Source organism: Nipponia nippon, unplaced genomic scaffold (assembly GCF_047370975.1).
Source record: "Nipponia nippon isolate SJK-2023a ecotype South Korea unplaced genomic scaffold, ASM4737097v1 scaffold_6, whole genome shotgun sequence".
Lineage (NCBI taxonomy): Eukaryota > Metazoa > Chordata > Aves > Pelecaniformes > Threskiornithidae > Nipponia > Nipponia nippon.
This window is the reverse complement of record NW_028262380.1, coordinates 14,927,918-14,941,212: the sequence shown is the minus strand read 5'-3', so window position 1 is coordinate 14,941,212 and position 13,295 is coordinate 14,927,918. Positions and strand designations below refer to the sequence as shown.

General features: G+C 38.1%; 1 protein-coding gene across 8 annotated transcripts in view; it reads left to right on the top strand.

The window, feature by feature from the left end:
* Positions 1-13: 13 nt before the first annotated feature.
* Positions 14-13,295, top strand: part of ZBTB49 (zinc finger and BTB domain containing 49) — a 38,022-nt gene continuing 24,740 nt past the window's right edge. For 6 of the 8 annotated variants that reach the window (XR_015699541.1, XR_015699542.1, XR_015699543.1 and 3 more), the window contains exons 1-4: positions 14-119; positions 1,619-1,792; positions 3,889-4,994; positions 11,112-11,158. Coding sequence is in view for 5 of the 8 variants with exons in the window: in XM_087735832.1 (XP_087591958.1) it covers positions 1,641-1,792; positions 3,889-4,994; positions 11,112-11,158 (1,305 nt within the window). In the remaining 3 variants the exon portion in view is untranslated. Of the gene's footprint in view, positions 409-1,618; positions 1,793-3,888; positions 4,995-11,111; positions 11,159-13,295 lie in introns of all 8 variants that reach the window. The other 2 variants (XM_087735834.1, XM_087735835.1) reach the window with 2 other exon arrangements.

Here is a 13,295-nt window from a genome sequence, read left to right as displayed (position 1 = left end):
CGCAGCGGAAGCGGAAGGAGCGGCGGCGGAAGCGGCGGGCCGAGGCCGCTGCCGGGGCTGAGGCTGAGGCTGCCGCCGGGCGGCCGCGCGGGGATGGAGCTGGGAGGTGGCCGCAGCCGGTAAGCGCAGGGCTGAGCAGGGCCGGCTCCTTCCCCTCGGCCGCTCTCCCCGCCTCTGCCAGGCCGCGCCGCGTTCCCCCCGCCGAGGGCTGTGTGGCGGCCGCGTCCTCCCGCCGCGGCGGTTGGCGCTCGGCCCGCCCTCGGCCCCGTCCCCCTGCGGCAGCGGCTGCTCGGACCCCGCCACCGGCCCGCCGCCCGCCCTGCTTCGTCTGCGGCGTCTCCTTGCCTTCCCGCGCTGCCGCCTTGTCGCCGGCTCTCGGGGCAGAGCCCGCCCTCCCCTCGGTGCCCGGTCTGGTCTTCTGAGGCAAACCTTTCCTCTGCCCCCCTCCATGCAGCACCTGGGGCTTGAGCGTTAGCTAGGCAAGACTGAGGGGAACGTGAAATGGCAGTTTAAGTTGCCGGGGTTCCTCTTGTTCGGGAGCAGCTCAGCGTGTCTGCCTTTTCCGTTGGGAGACAGGCAGCTCATGTCTGAGGGACCCCGAATTCACTGCGTGTTAAAGTACTTGCGAGGTGCTGTGGTGGGAGACGTACGCAAAGAAAGCGGTTCTCTGGCAAACATGGTTTCTTTATTTTGAAGCCTGGTAAAAGACATAAACAGAAAACAAGTGCAATGTAATAGGCTCCCTTAGTACAACAGGAGGCAGTGAATCACAGAGTAACAGAATAAATTAAAATGTGGAGCCTTTAGCGCTCATGAGACTTGAGAATGGGGGCAACCGCTCTCCTTCTCATGTTTAACCCAAGGTGGTTTTTCTGCTTCGTTCATTAGTTAGAAGATTAGAAGTTCCAATTGTCCTAACAATTGGAATTTTCCTTTCTTATTTACAAGTGCGCAGGGGAAGAGTTTCATCTTTCTTCCAAAAAAAAAAAAGTGGTATAGAATTGATTGTAAATGTGTTGTGTGGGAAGGTTACTTGTCTTCCCTTCAACCTGTTCAAAAAAGTGATTTTTAAAATAGACATTACATTGTATTAAAAAACCTACCATACTAACTTGTCTAAGGAATCAGATCCACGTGGGAAACGTACTTAGCTACAACAGCAACAAATATAGCATAAATAATGCTACTACAATGTTCTCCCTTTTCAGTTTAGAGGGTGAAGAAACTGAGGTTTTCCTCTACGAATGGTATTGATTTTGTAGATGTGATATGTTTTTTCCTTAGAATCTAATTTTTGTCGAAGTTGTCTAAATCGCTTTTTTTTGTGGTTACAGAGTTCAGTTTATTGGCAGCGCCATTAGCACATTTTTGCGGAAGCTCTTTGTTGTAAGCAAAGCTTCATTAAAGTCAATATTTCCTATGTGTATGGCTGTATTTCTACTGGTGAGCAATACTGTGACTCATCTTTAATCAGAAAAATGTCATTAGAGCTCACATTGGAGGTGTAAACTGAAGTCTCTTTGGGAGCTAAAACAAATTGTAAAAATGTTCTTCATATTAGAAATTAATTTTGCAATTTAATGTCTAAAATTCATCTTAGCGTTTTATTTCATTGTAGGTAATTTAAGTGACTTTCTAGCATGGACACTGTTGCTAGCCATAGTTGTCATCTTCTCCAGCAGCTACATGAACAGCGCATTCAGGGTCTTCTCTGTGACTGCATGCTGGTGGTAAAAGGTGTCTGCTTCAAAGCACACAAAAATGTATTAGCTGCTTTCAGTCAGTATTTCAGGTATGTGACAGAAAATTCTTCTATTAAAAAAGTGAACTAAATGCTGTTGGTTGAGAAGGGTATTTTTTTCTGGTAGTTGCAGACTAAGCAACTGTTGGAGTGTAAGGGGAAAAGTTAAATTGTTTGTCCAGAGATAAATCTGATTCAAGTATTTAGTCTAATTAAAAACTGTGGCCATCCTAATTTATTTTCTAGATATACATAGCTAACTACTACACTGCTTGAGTTTGGCATTTTCTTGATCCTTACTTGCTTACGGTACCTCATATAATGGATTCTGGCATGGACCTGCATTCAGTATTTCAGTATGAAAAGACAAGTGTTTACAAGGTGCATAGTAGAGTACATGAACAGAGCCAGATAAGGGATATTATATATTCAAAATAAAATTGACTATATAGGTTATTATTGAGTCTCTATTTAGAAGAGATTCTCAGAGACAACATCTGTGTGTTAAAGTACAGAGGTGGTCTCTGAAGCCACATCACTCGTTTCTTTCCTCTCTGTATAGCCCTCATTGATCCTCCAAATTTTGGGGGATGCTGGATCTCCCAACTTAGTGTTTTACGTTAGTTATGAGTAAGCTGTTAAATCTGGCAGTTTTTAGACCTTGTTTCTTGAAACACCTCTAAAGCTTGACTACCAATTCTTATGTAAGAAAATTATTTTTATGTTATGATCAGGGAAAAAAGATGAGAGATTGTTTTTCCTTTTTCTCTTCTAGTGTTGCAGTCCTGATGATGAAGTGAAATTATGCTCAAAGACTGAATTTTTAAAGTAGTTATAAAGAACTAAGCACTCAAGTCTGATTAAAATTCAATAGGATATAAGTGACTAATTAATTTAGACTCTCAACCCAGATCTGTTCATTAGAGTTCTGGTTTTAATTTAGATAGTATGGGCTGGATTTATAAAAGAATTTGGATGTAGGCACTGGCTTCAGAGTAGCATGTAATTAGGAGGATAAGACAACTTAAGTATGGGGATGCATCTGAAACCGCATTTCTAAGGTTTAAGGCTAGACTCATTTGCTTGAGATTCAGAGCTCATTGATATTATGCCCACCTTCAAACAAAACCTAATTTGACAGTTAACCCACAGAGGCAAATCATCAAGTTCAGGGCATTTCCTAGTGTAGGAAAATAGCTACATAGGAGTGACCTGACCTCATTTATACATCATCATTTACTGTGAGAGTCTAAGGCTAGAGACTGGGGGTTTTAATGGAAGGGTGTAAAGTTCCTGACTGAGGCACAGTATGAACCCACGTAATCTAGGACTGGTTACGCATTTGAAGTACTACAGCTCTGATGCTAAGAATACTTTGTAAGTATTCTTTGTAAGTAAATAGTAAAAAGACTTGTGAATTCAGACACTTTAAGGATTCAATGCCAATTCAGTGGGTATTGGCCTAAAACTGCTGTTTTAGGCTCATGTGCTTGTACTCTTCATTATTCTTTTACTTGGTTCTCAGCCACTACCAGTAAAAAAATACTTTTCTTGGATATGAGAGAATAGATTGAAAATAATGCCATCCTCTTGTTTGTTATTAACATCCGCCCATCTACTTGTGGAGAAAGAACTAATAATAATAACTTTAATAAGTTTGATGGACAAGCTCAGTTGCCAGAAGAGAATAGTTTAGCCGACTTTGAGGTCTATCTTCTCCTTTGTACTAGAAAATTTCTCATGTCCTGTTTTATTTGCCATGATGGAAGAAGAAACACCATTCTGAGTCAACCAACTTTTGCAAATAGTCCATACATACACCACTGTACTTAATATGTAAAGAATGTTGGATAGGAAACCACAGGTATAGGGTGTGATTTCAAAACATTAAAAACCAAAAAATTAAGGTTATATAAAGGATCATTTGCTTTGATTTATACTTTAAGTGTACTAGTGTAGGACTAATATATAAGACAAGTAATTGAGCAGTTTTGAGATATTCATCTGCAAAAACACAGCAATCTAGATAAGACCATATAGTGTAAATTGTTGTTTCATACCAGGCAGCCTGTTTGTGATGTATGTGTATTTTTTTATAAAAGCGTTTGTGAATTGTTTGTGTTTGAATATTTGCCTTATTTTATCAGGACCCTTTTCCAGAATTCTTCAGGCCAGAAGAATGATGTCTTTCACTTGGACATTAAAAATGTAGGTGGGATAGGCCAGATCTTGGACTTCATGTACACCTCTCACCTGGACCTTAGCCAGGACAATGTACAAGCTATGTTGGATATTGCACAGTGTCTCCAAGTGCAAAACGTGCTGAACATTTGCCACACCTTTTTAAAATCTTCTACAGCTGTAGAGCAAACAGCCAGCATGCCTTGTAATAGCGTATTTTCGCTGCAGAATACTTTGACTGCAGATACTAGCTGTGCCAGTGATAGTTATGGAACAAACCTATTGCATGAATGCTCCTCTGGCACACAAGCTAATAAAGTCTTGGCTGACCACCATTCTCATGCATCGCAGTCTGTTAATCTTCATGCACCCTCAGGTGACATACAGAAACAACCACAGGACTCCTTAGATGGCAACTGCACAGAACTCCCATTTAAGCAACCAAGTTACTATTATAAACTACGCAACTTTTACAGTAAACAGTTCTATAAGCAAAATGCTTGCTCTAATCATGAGAGAGCAGCAGAACAATCCTTTTCTTACAACACGTCTACAGTAATAAACACAGTAGAGAATAATTCTTGTACTGTCAGTCACTCTGAATGCATTCTGGAAACCTCTGATCATTTGCCATCAAACTTTCTGGTTCAGTCCTTGAATGAAGCCACTCCAGACCAAGATGCAGAAAGCACGCTTATGCAGCCCACCAAACAGATGCGGCTGAAAAAGGCAGTACACCTCAAAAAGTTAAATTTTCTAAGATCTCAGAAATCTACAGAGCAGCCGCCTGAGCCTAAAAGAGATGACAGTAGAATAACAGAAGTAATTGAATCCGTAAATGAAGGCACCATGGACATGGCAAACGTTGGAGTTACTGAAGAAAAAGAAGCTGAAGATTTAGTGAATTCTGAGAATTTTGAACAAACTGTTGAAATTGAAAGATCTCAAGGTCCTTTGGAACAAGAAGGGCAATCACACACTCTTCAGTTGCAGAGACAATATACTTGTGATTTATGTGGGAAGGCTTTCAAACATCCAAGCAATTTGGAGCTCCATAAAAGGTCTCATACAGGTACAGTTATCAATAACTTGGTCTGCACACCAAATATTTCTGTTAAAGAGGATGTCTTGTGGTATCTCTTGATTCAGAGATGCTGGTTAAGGGTCTGCTTTCAAAAGGGTGTAGGCTTTGTTTTTGTTTGGTTTTTTTTGTTTTTTTTTTAATGAATAATCATACAGGAATAAAGGCTCTAAGACTGAGTTTAGCTGAGAGTTTTAGTTGTATTAAAGATTTCTCCTTCATATTTGGTTTTTTAGGGTTCTTTTTCAAAGAATGTTGTGTGATACTTTAATGAAAATTTTATTTTTGTCTTGCATTTAGAAAAGGCATTTCTAGTCAGTTTGTCAGATGGCCCACAAGTCTGAGTCAGATAACAATGAAAAGTGTAAATCCATAGGAGGCAATACTACAAGTGTTCTAGATGACCTCAGTTCTCTCTGATCATATATTCATTGTAAGATACAAGTGATTAGGGCTTGGTGGTCATTTCTTTTTAAGCTGTAGAAATATGCTGTATAATGAATTTATACTTTTTTCCTAGTGTGAACAACTTTCATTGCGTTTACCTAGAGTGTAATGCTCTTGCAGACAAGTAGGCTGCAGAGGGAATGAGAATTTTGAATTCCTTTGTTTTAAGAACTTAGAGGTAATATTATTTTTAAACCTAGCATAGATTTATTTCAAAGTATCTTTTTATTCTAGTGAAAAACAAGACCCAGTCTAACTTTGAATTAACTAATTTGTCTGTTCAATTTAACCAGCATGTTCTATTATATTTCTAGAACTTTAGATATGTTTCTTTAAAAGGGCTTTTAAGAATTACCTTAGTTAGCCAAGTAACACCATTGATTTCAAGTTCTTGAGATCACATTATTCCTGATTAAGTTGTTGAATATTTATTGCTGTTCTTTTTCCCTGTATTAAATATACAAATGCATCTCTCTCAATCTTGTCAAATAAAGATCACTTTGCAAATGAGCATACATGTATCAGTACTTTGACAGTAAATATGAGTCCCTCTTAGCAGACATTAATTTCTTTTGTTAATTGATCCTTATCATTAAGAATTTATTTTTCCATGTTATTAGTAGAAAAATCTTTCCAGAGCCTGAAAATATGAACGTTTTGCGTTAGCTTCCTGAAGTTTTCACTTGGTATCTTTGACTACTTCTATATGTTTACATTACTAATACTATTATTTGTTTTTTAATTTGGTCTCCCGTGAAAGAGTTGCATATGTCTCTTACCTAGATCTTCACTTTGCCTTGTATTTTTTTAATCTATTATCCCATTTGAGCTGACATCATCAGGTATATTTTAATATCTTAGAAATTTCAGGAAGATAGGTGATCAGATAGAAGACAGAGCATCTAGAGAAGTCCCAGCTGAGGGAGAGACTCTGAAGTCGGTAACATGTGAGTTTGTGCTAGATAATCTATGTGAAAGAGAGTCCCCAGCTCTGAGAAACCTGTTAGGACTTGCTCTTCCTTAGACATCGTAATCATTGGAAGGAATCTGGATTTTGTGAGTTCTGGTGCCCATAAAACTACTTGGTTTTTTTAAGAGTGTGTTGCCTGACTGATAGACTCAATTATTGTACGTTTCTGAATCTGCTAAACCATTTAAAACAGGAGGTTCAAAGTTTAGTTTACCTCTTCTAATATGTTGTAACTTAAAGGTCAGGGGAGTGGACTGGGTACTAAGCTTTGCAGAAGAAAGAGACTATAGCCCCTGATACAAGTATTTTACAAATATTTTTTTTCTTTAGACACAGCATGGCCAGCAAATGCTTACAAGTGTAGGAAATGGGAAAAGAGGAAAAGGGTTGCAGTAGCTTCCCAAGGTTATTTATGTATGTTGTAATTCATTTCTTTGTTGTTATTTGAGGTCTGTGTATTTACACATGCTTCCACTCCACTTAAGCTCTGGTAAGTGTTGTTTCACATTCTGCAGCACTGCCTGATACGAACTAGCTTTATACATTGTGTAAGAAAAGTGATCCTAGGCTTGGTTTTGTTGTTGCTGTCCTTCTCTACAAGGCTGAGTATACACTGGATTCAGGAATTCCATGCTGCTTTTCATACACTATGTTCTTCCAATAGTTTTCAAAAAATTCCAGGCTTGAATGCTACTTAACATGGCATTAATGTTCTTCTATAGATGTGTTAAACTGACAAAGTTTAAGAGCGTAAGTTTAGCAAATAATAAGCATATCAAAGAAAGATGGAAACACTGAGGCAAAAATATGACTAGGTATGCCTTTTTGCTTGCCTGTTATTTTTGAGTCATGTTAATTTGTTTTTAAATATCCGACTAGTGCAAAAAGAGTACTTGGAAAATTGCAGTGGATAGTGAGTAGGATGTTAATATAGGCAGGATCTGTAGCTGAAGGTATAGGGCACATCTGTATCTTTAATATTAGGTATACGGGTAGTTAAGTAATGTAAGTGTATGCTAAAAGCCATTTCCATTCATCTGCCACTTCAGAAAGCATAGGAAATTGTTAGCTAATCAGTTTTATTTGAAACATTCATTTTCTAGAACTGAGCAAAAGGGTTAGCAAGCATTTAAGTATTACAGTGCTTACTCAAAGTCCTCCAAATCTTGTTTTCCTGAAGAGATGAAGGAAGCAAGTTACTAAAATGGACCTTTCACAATGGCAAGCCAGTTTTTAACCCACAAATGACAACTCTTTCAATGTAAGTGCTGTGGTGGCCTGATTGTGGAGAATAAGCGCAAGTGAAGTTCTGTCCCTGAACACTAGGAACTGCTAAAGAATTTACAGGTTAACATGGTTGCATTGATGAGTTGGCTATGTGAAGGACAGGCATGCCGTGTTGAACACAAGTCAGTGTATTGGGTTGTCTAGCTGTTTTAATTGTATTGCTAGCAGATATTTAAAGGAATCTCTAACTAGAGCTTATTGCATTGACTTTAAGATTGATTTTGACTTGATTGAAAGTTATAATTTGTTTTTTATTAGATTGACCTGTCTGAAAAAAAGGAAGCAAATGTATCTCTCTTAGACAGTCCTTACCTATCCAGGAATGTCCAGTGTGGTTTTTTTTTTTTTAATATTTTCAGAAAACATGTCAAAAAACCCAAAACCCAACCCTGTGGAAAGAACTCTTGGCAGGATGGAAAACAAGAGCAGAGTTACACTGTCATGTAGTACATTGTTGACTCAACCTTTTCATTCTGAGCTTTGCTTGAGCAAGTTGCCAGCATTCCATGCCTTAGTGGGTCCTGCTCCTCACCTTTGTGATCTCTTCAGGAACACCGCTTCTGCCTTCATGCCTTTCTCCTCTGGAGCTGACACACCACTGCTTTGATCCCACTGCTGTGTACTTTATCTTCATCTCTTTTTGCAGAGTGTTGAACAAGAAGGATGCAACAGAAGATAGAAAACACAAGACAGTCCAAGGGTTCAAAAGTCAAGTCGCCTGGATGTTTGTTTAAGTATTGTCTTAATTGTAGCTCAGTTACTGCTTTTCCCCAAATTTTCTCTATTGCTGTTGATCCAGCTGTGGTCTTTGAGAAGATTAGTGTTCTTGGATAAGGTTTTGGTTTGGAATTTAATGACAGTCATAGAATCATAGAATAATTTAGATAAGAATGGACCTCCGGGGGTCATCTAGTGCAATCCTCTGCTCAAGGCAGGTCAAATTAGATTGGATTGTTTTGGTCATGACCTTGTGTAGTCAAATTTTTGATATCTCCAAGGACAGAGATTCCGCTACCTCTCCAGGCAATCAGTTCCAGTGTTTGACCACCCTCATGGGGTAAAAGATTCTTTTCTTATATCTAATCAGAATTTCTCATGATCTAATTTGTGCCTGTCACCTCTTGTCCTATCACTGTGTACCTTCAAGAACAACCTGGTTGCATCTGTCTTTCCATTACATGTAGGCAGGAGTAAGATTTCCTGTTTGCCTTCTCTTCTTAAGGCTCCAGATATGGTCTCACCAGTGGTAGGTAGAGAAGCATCATCTTCAGCTTGCTAGCTGCACTCTTACTAATACGCTTTAGGAAGCAATTAGCCTCACTTTATGTGAGGGATGCTGCAACACTGAGTGATTTAGTATTTCTGCTAGAATTCCTTCTTGGAATAAGCTACTTGATATGCCCAGTGGTTTGGAGTTTTTTGCAGGTGCAAAATTGTTCTCCAAAAACTAATTTGATGTTTCTTTTCAAACAAAACTTTTTTGTTTTATCTTTATCATGGGGAAAAAACCTCCAACTCTGTACATCAGTACAGTTATAACGAGGCTGCATGCAGCCTACAACAATAGTTTTGAGAAATTTGAGCATCCAATTTCCTCCCTCTCCCTCTAGTTATTTCAGGGTGGATTTCTGTTCAGATACTAGTCTTTGTGTCAACAGTAACTTTTTTTTGGTATAGGTAATTTCTGCAGAAATTGCTACTGGTGGTTTTTATCTTCCATTTCTATTTACCTTCATGCTTTTACGGTTGTGAGAAGCCTTCCCAGTTGCCACAGATCTGGCTTCCTGTTGGTTTCACTTATATTTGTGTTGTCGATACCAGAATTTTTAGTGTTTCGCAAATTTAGAGCCATAATAAAATCAAACTGCAGTGCTCTTCATAGTTGAGTTATTGGTTTCTTAATTTTTATCTGTAATTGAACAAAAGCTTTCTTGAAACTGTGGTAATATTTCCATTCTTCATTAAGTAGAAAAAGTAGATTTAGGCTCAAGTTGTCAGAATAACTGCAAGATTGCTATCTGTGAAGCCACATAACTGTTTATGTTTACTCTGTGCTTTAAAATCTAAGAGGATTGCATTTAGTCCTTGATCATGAAATGTGTTGAGAGAACATCACTTGTATTTGGCAGCAGGGAAGGAAAATGGAACCTCAGCACCTGGATATTGCAGATCGTTGCTTGTAACACTTCCAGGGATGGAGGAAGAATACTGATGTAGAAAATACTTTCTGGAAGAGAAGGCTAGAAATAGCCAAAAGGTGTTCTGTAAAATCAGGAAAATTACCATTAAAAAAGTAAATAAAAGTCTTTAGGCAGATTTTGAATCAGCACCAAGATGAAACACAGTGCAAAATCTCTTTTTTCTTCTGGAAGTATCTGCATTCAAAATCACAAGGATTTACACTAATTCTTTTGCTTCCATGTACCTGTGGGCCAGATTATATATGTCCTTTTAAAATATAGTTAGACTTGTGAAAATACCATTAGAAGTCTGACTGTCATTGAATTCAGTGGTATTTGAGCATTATTATTGTTTTAAAAATTCTAGAAGATGCAGAGATTTTTATCAACAGTGTAAAAACTAGGAAACCAAGAACTATGCAGGGAAAAAAAATTATCTTTATGAAATACTTTAGAGGAGAAAAAGTGATTAGAAAAAGATATTTGTCTCAAATTGATAGCTAGAGAATTGAAGTATTGTGCAGTCACATTCTAGATTGAGAGTCAAGTTATTTTGAAAAGCTAAAGGGGGCTGCACTAGTTTTTTACTAAAACTGCTCATATGTTTTTGGAGATTCAAGAATACCAGGTCTATATGTATAAATTCAGAATTGTGGAGCAAAATACTTGGGTTAATTATCAGATACTCTTACATAGGATGAGAATTTGAAGGCAAATCTATGTTTGCTGGAAGTGAATGGCTACATGCTGATCAGAGATGCACGGTACACATTGAACAGAGAAAACAGAATTCTTCCAAATTAGCTTCTCTGCACTCCTTATTCTTTAGGAGTGTGCGCTTGTATGTACCAGTGGAAAAACCGGTGCACTTCCCATAGCTTTTGCTGTTGTTGTAGGACCTTGTCGTCTATTCTGTTCTTCCTGGAGGTATGGTACCCCTGTAATTTGGAAAAAAAGTGGGAAAAACACTCCTATTCATATCAAAACTCTTCTGCCTCCTTGTTTTGAAAGATAAATTCTGTTTCTGAGCAAGTCTGCCTTACAAGCTTAATGGTAAATGCTGTACTTCCTTCTTGAATTTCCCCTTAAATACATGGGTAAGTGTCCTTTTGGGGGTATTTTTATTCTTACATTACATGTTTTAAAAGGAAGCGTACCGATTTAAAACATTTGTATTTTATTGCAACTATTAGAAATTCTATGTTCTGTTTCTTCTCCTTTTAGGTGAGAAACCTTTTGAATGTAACATTTGTGGGAAACACTTCTCACAGGTGGGAATATTTTATATTATGGTACTTACATTTGAAAATGAAATGCATCTATGTGTTGATTCTAAAAATAGACTTGGTTTTAAGTCTATGGATATTTTCTGTTCAAAGACAGACTTCAGGGATAAAATATTAAAATGTCTTATTTGAAAATAACATGTTGAATGTTTTAGATTTCTTTGATATGTTTTGTACCTTTGATTCTGTCTGCTCTCAGTAGATGTGTTATGTATTTTACCTTCAAATGAATGTTTAACTATACAGAGACACAACTCTATTTGAAATACAGAGAACATTTATTCTCAGACTGTGCTTTTGCGTTATGCTTAGGGATATGTTGTGAATAGGATTTTTACGGTGTCTGAAAAAAATAACAGGTTAGAATTTTATATAATGTTGTATTCACAATACAGTTTCATTTTCCTAAATGGCATAAATTACTGAGCAGATTTTTTTGAGTCGGTTTCCTATGAAGAACAACAGCATGGCCTGTCTGAAGTGACAAAACTCAGCTATGATTTTAAAAAAACCTCTTGTGAAATTCCGTATTTAGATACAGTGCCTAAGCTTTAGCTGTCTTAATTTGCCCTCCAATGCTTGCTTACTCTTCTGGGTACAGTAATTCATTTGTATTTCTACAAATTTGGTGCCTAGTTGTCTCACATTTCCAAAATGTCTATTTCTTTTCTATTTTCTTGGTTGGAATATGTGCACTGAAGTACAGGAGACAGGTGCATAATTTTATACTAAGACTAAATAATAATTATTGTTGAATAACTTTGGTCTTTCTTATGGTTTAAAGATTAGAATTATGTGGTCTTTGTCTACCCACCCACCAGTGCTTGCGCTTCTCTTGCTCCAGTTTTGTAGTCCACCAGTGGGACTTCTTTGAGTCATGAATCTGATGCATTTTCATCCTCCACTCTTACTAAATATGAATGTAACACTGCATCCAGTGAACAATACTGTTTCACCATGCTTATCAAGCCATTTGAACAAAACTGGGTCTGCTTATTAGGCAAAGAAAGTGCATTTTCATTCATTCTGATGGCTGAAGTTCTAGTTATTAAAAGAAAAAAGTGAATGTTTCCAAATTCAATTAAAAGTACTTTTGGCAAATGGAGTGGTATTCTGTACCATTACTGTGGGGGAAGAGGGAATAAGAAAGCTTCACACACTCAGAGTATACGACAGGTATGACGCACTCCTCACGCAACATGCATTGCTCCTCTTTAATTACAAACAAACAAACAAAAACCCCAACAAACCTGGACATTTCTGCCTTTTAATTGAACACTCTTAAACACCTTCCCTCCTCTTCCCTCCCAATTACCTCACTTGCCCAAAGGTGTAGGTAGATACATATTGATGGACAATACCTACAGATCCAGGATCTGAGCCATAGCATTCAGCCTGTGTGCTGCAGTTCTTTCTCTGGTCATAAAAGGGAACTTGCATACTTCTCAGGTACTTGCTTTTGAATCGTGCAAATAAGTCAGACTCCACCTACCAGAAAGTAAGATGCAAGGATAATTACTACCTACTTTTTCCTTAAAAGGCCATCTCTGCTACTGTTCTTGATCCTCTCAGTTTGCAGGCACAGAAATAGTAACACTTTTCTTATTTAAGCTTTTGTGTTCTGTGCTTTTGAGACAGTGTAGTTGTTGTGCCTGGTAGTATGTCTGCTCCTGCTGACTGTAACTGGTGTTCCGCCTGTTGGAATGTGAAACAGAAAATGAAGAAAGCAGCAAAAATTGACATAGAAACTCATAGTCTGAAACAAATAACTATAAATGTCTTTGATTTTTGGAGAAAAAGGTTCCTTTTGTACTTACATGCCTGCATCTTCCCTTACTACTAGTACACAGCCTGTTGCTATGTGGTCCTTCTCTGGCTGGTGATCCAGGAGATCATGTTTTACCTCCTTGACTGCCTCCTTCTGCAGAGCTTCTTTTGGGGGACCATGTGCATTAGTTCCTTCACTTTAAAAGCACGCCAGTTACAAATGGACTAAGTCAAGCATATCTCTCTATTCTCCAAATTTGTGAGGAGTGGTATGCAACCAGTATCAGTAAGAGGATTCTTCTGAGCTTTTTTTTTTTTCACTGAAACGCTAGCAGAAGTCCTCTTATGCTTTTTC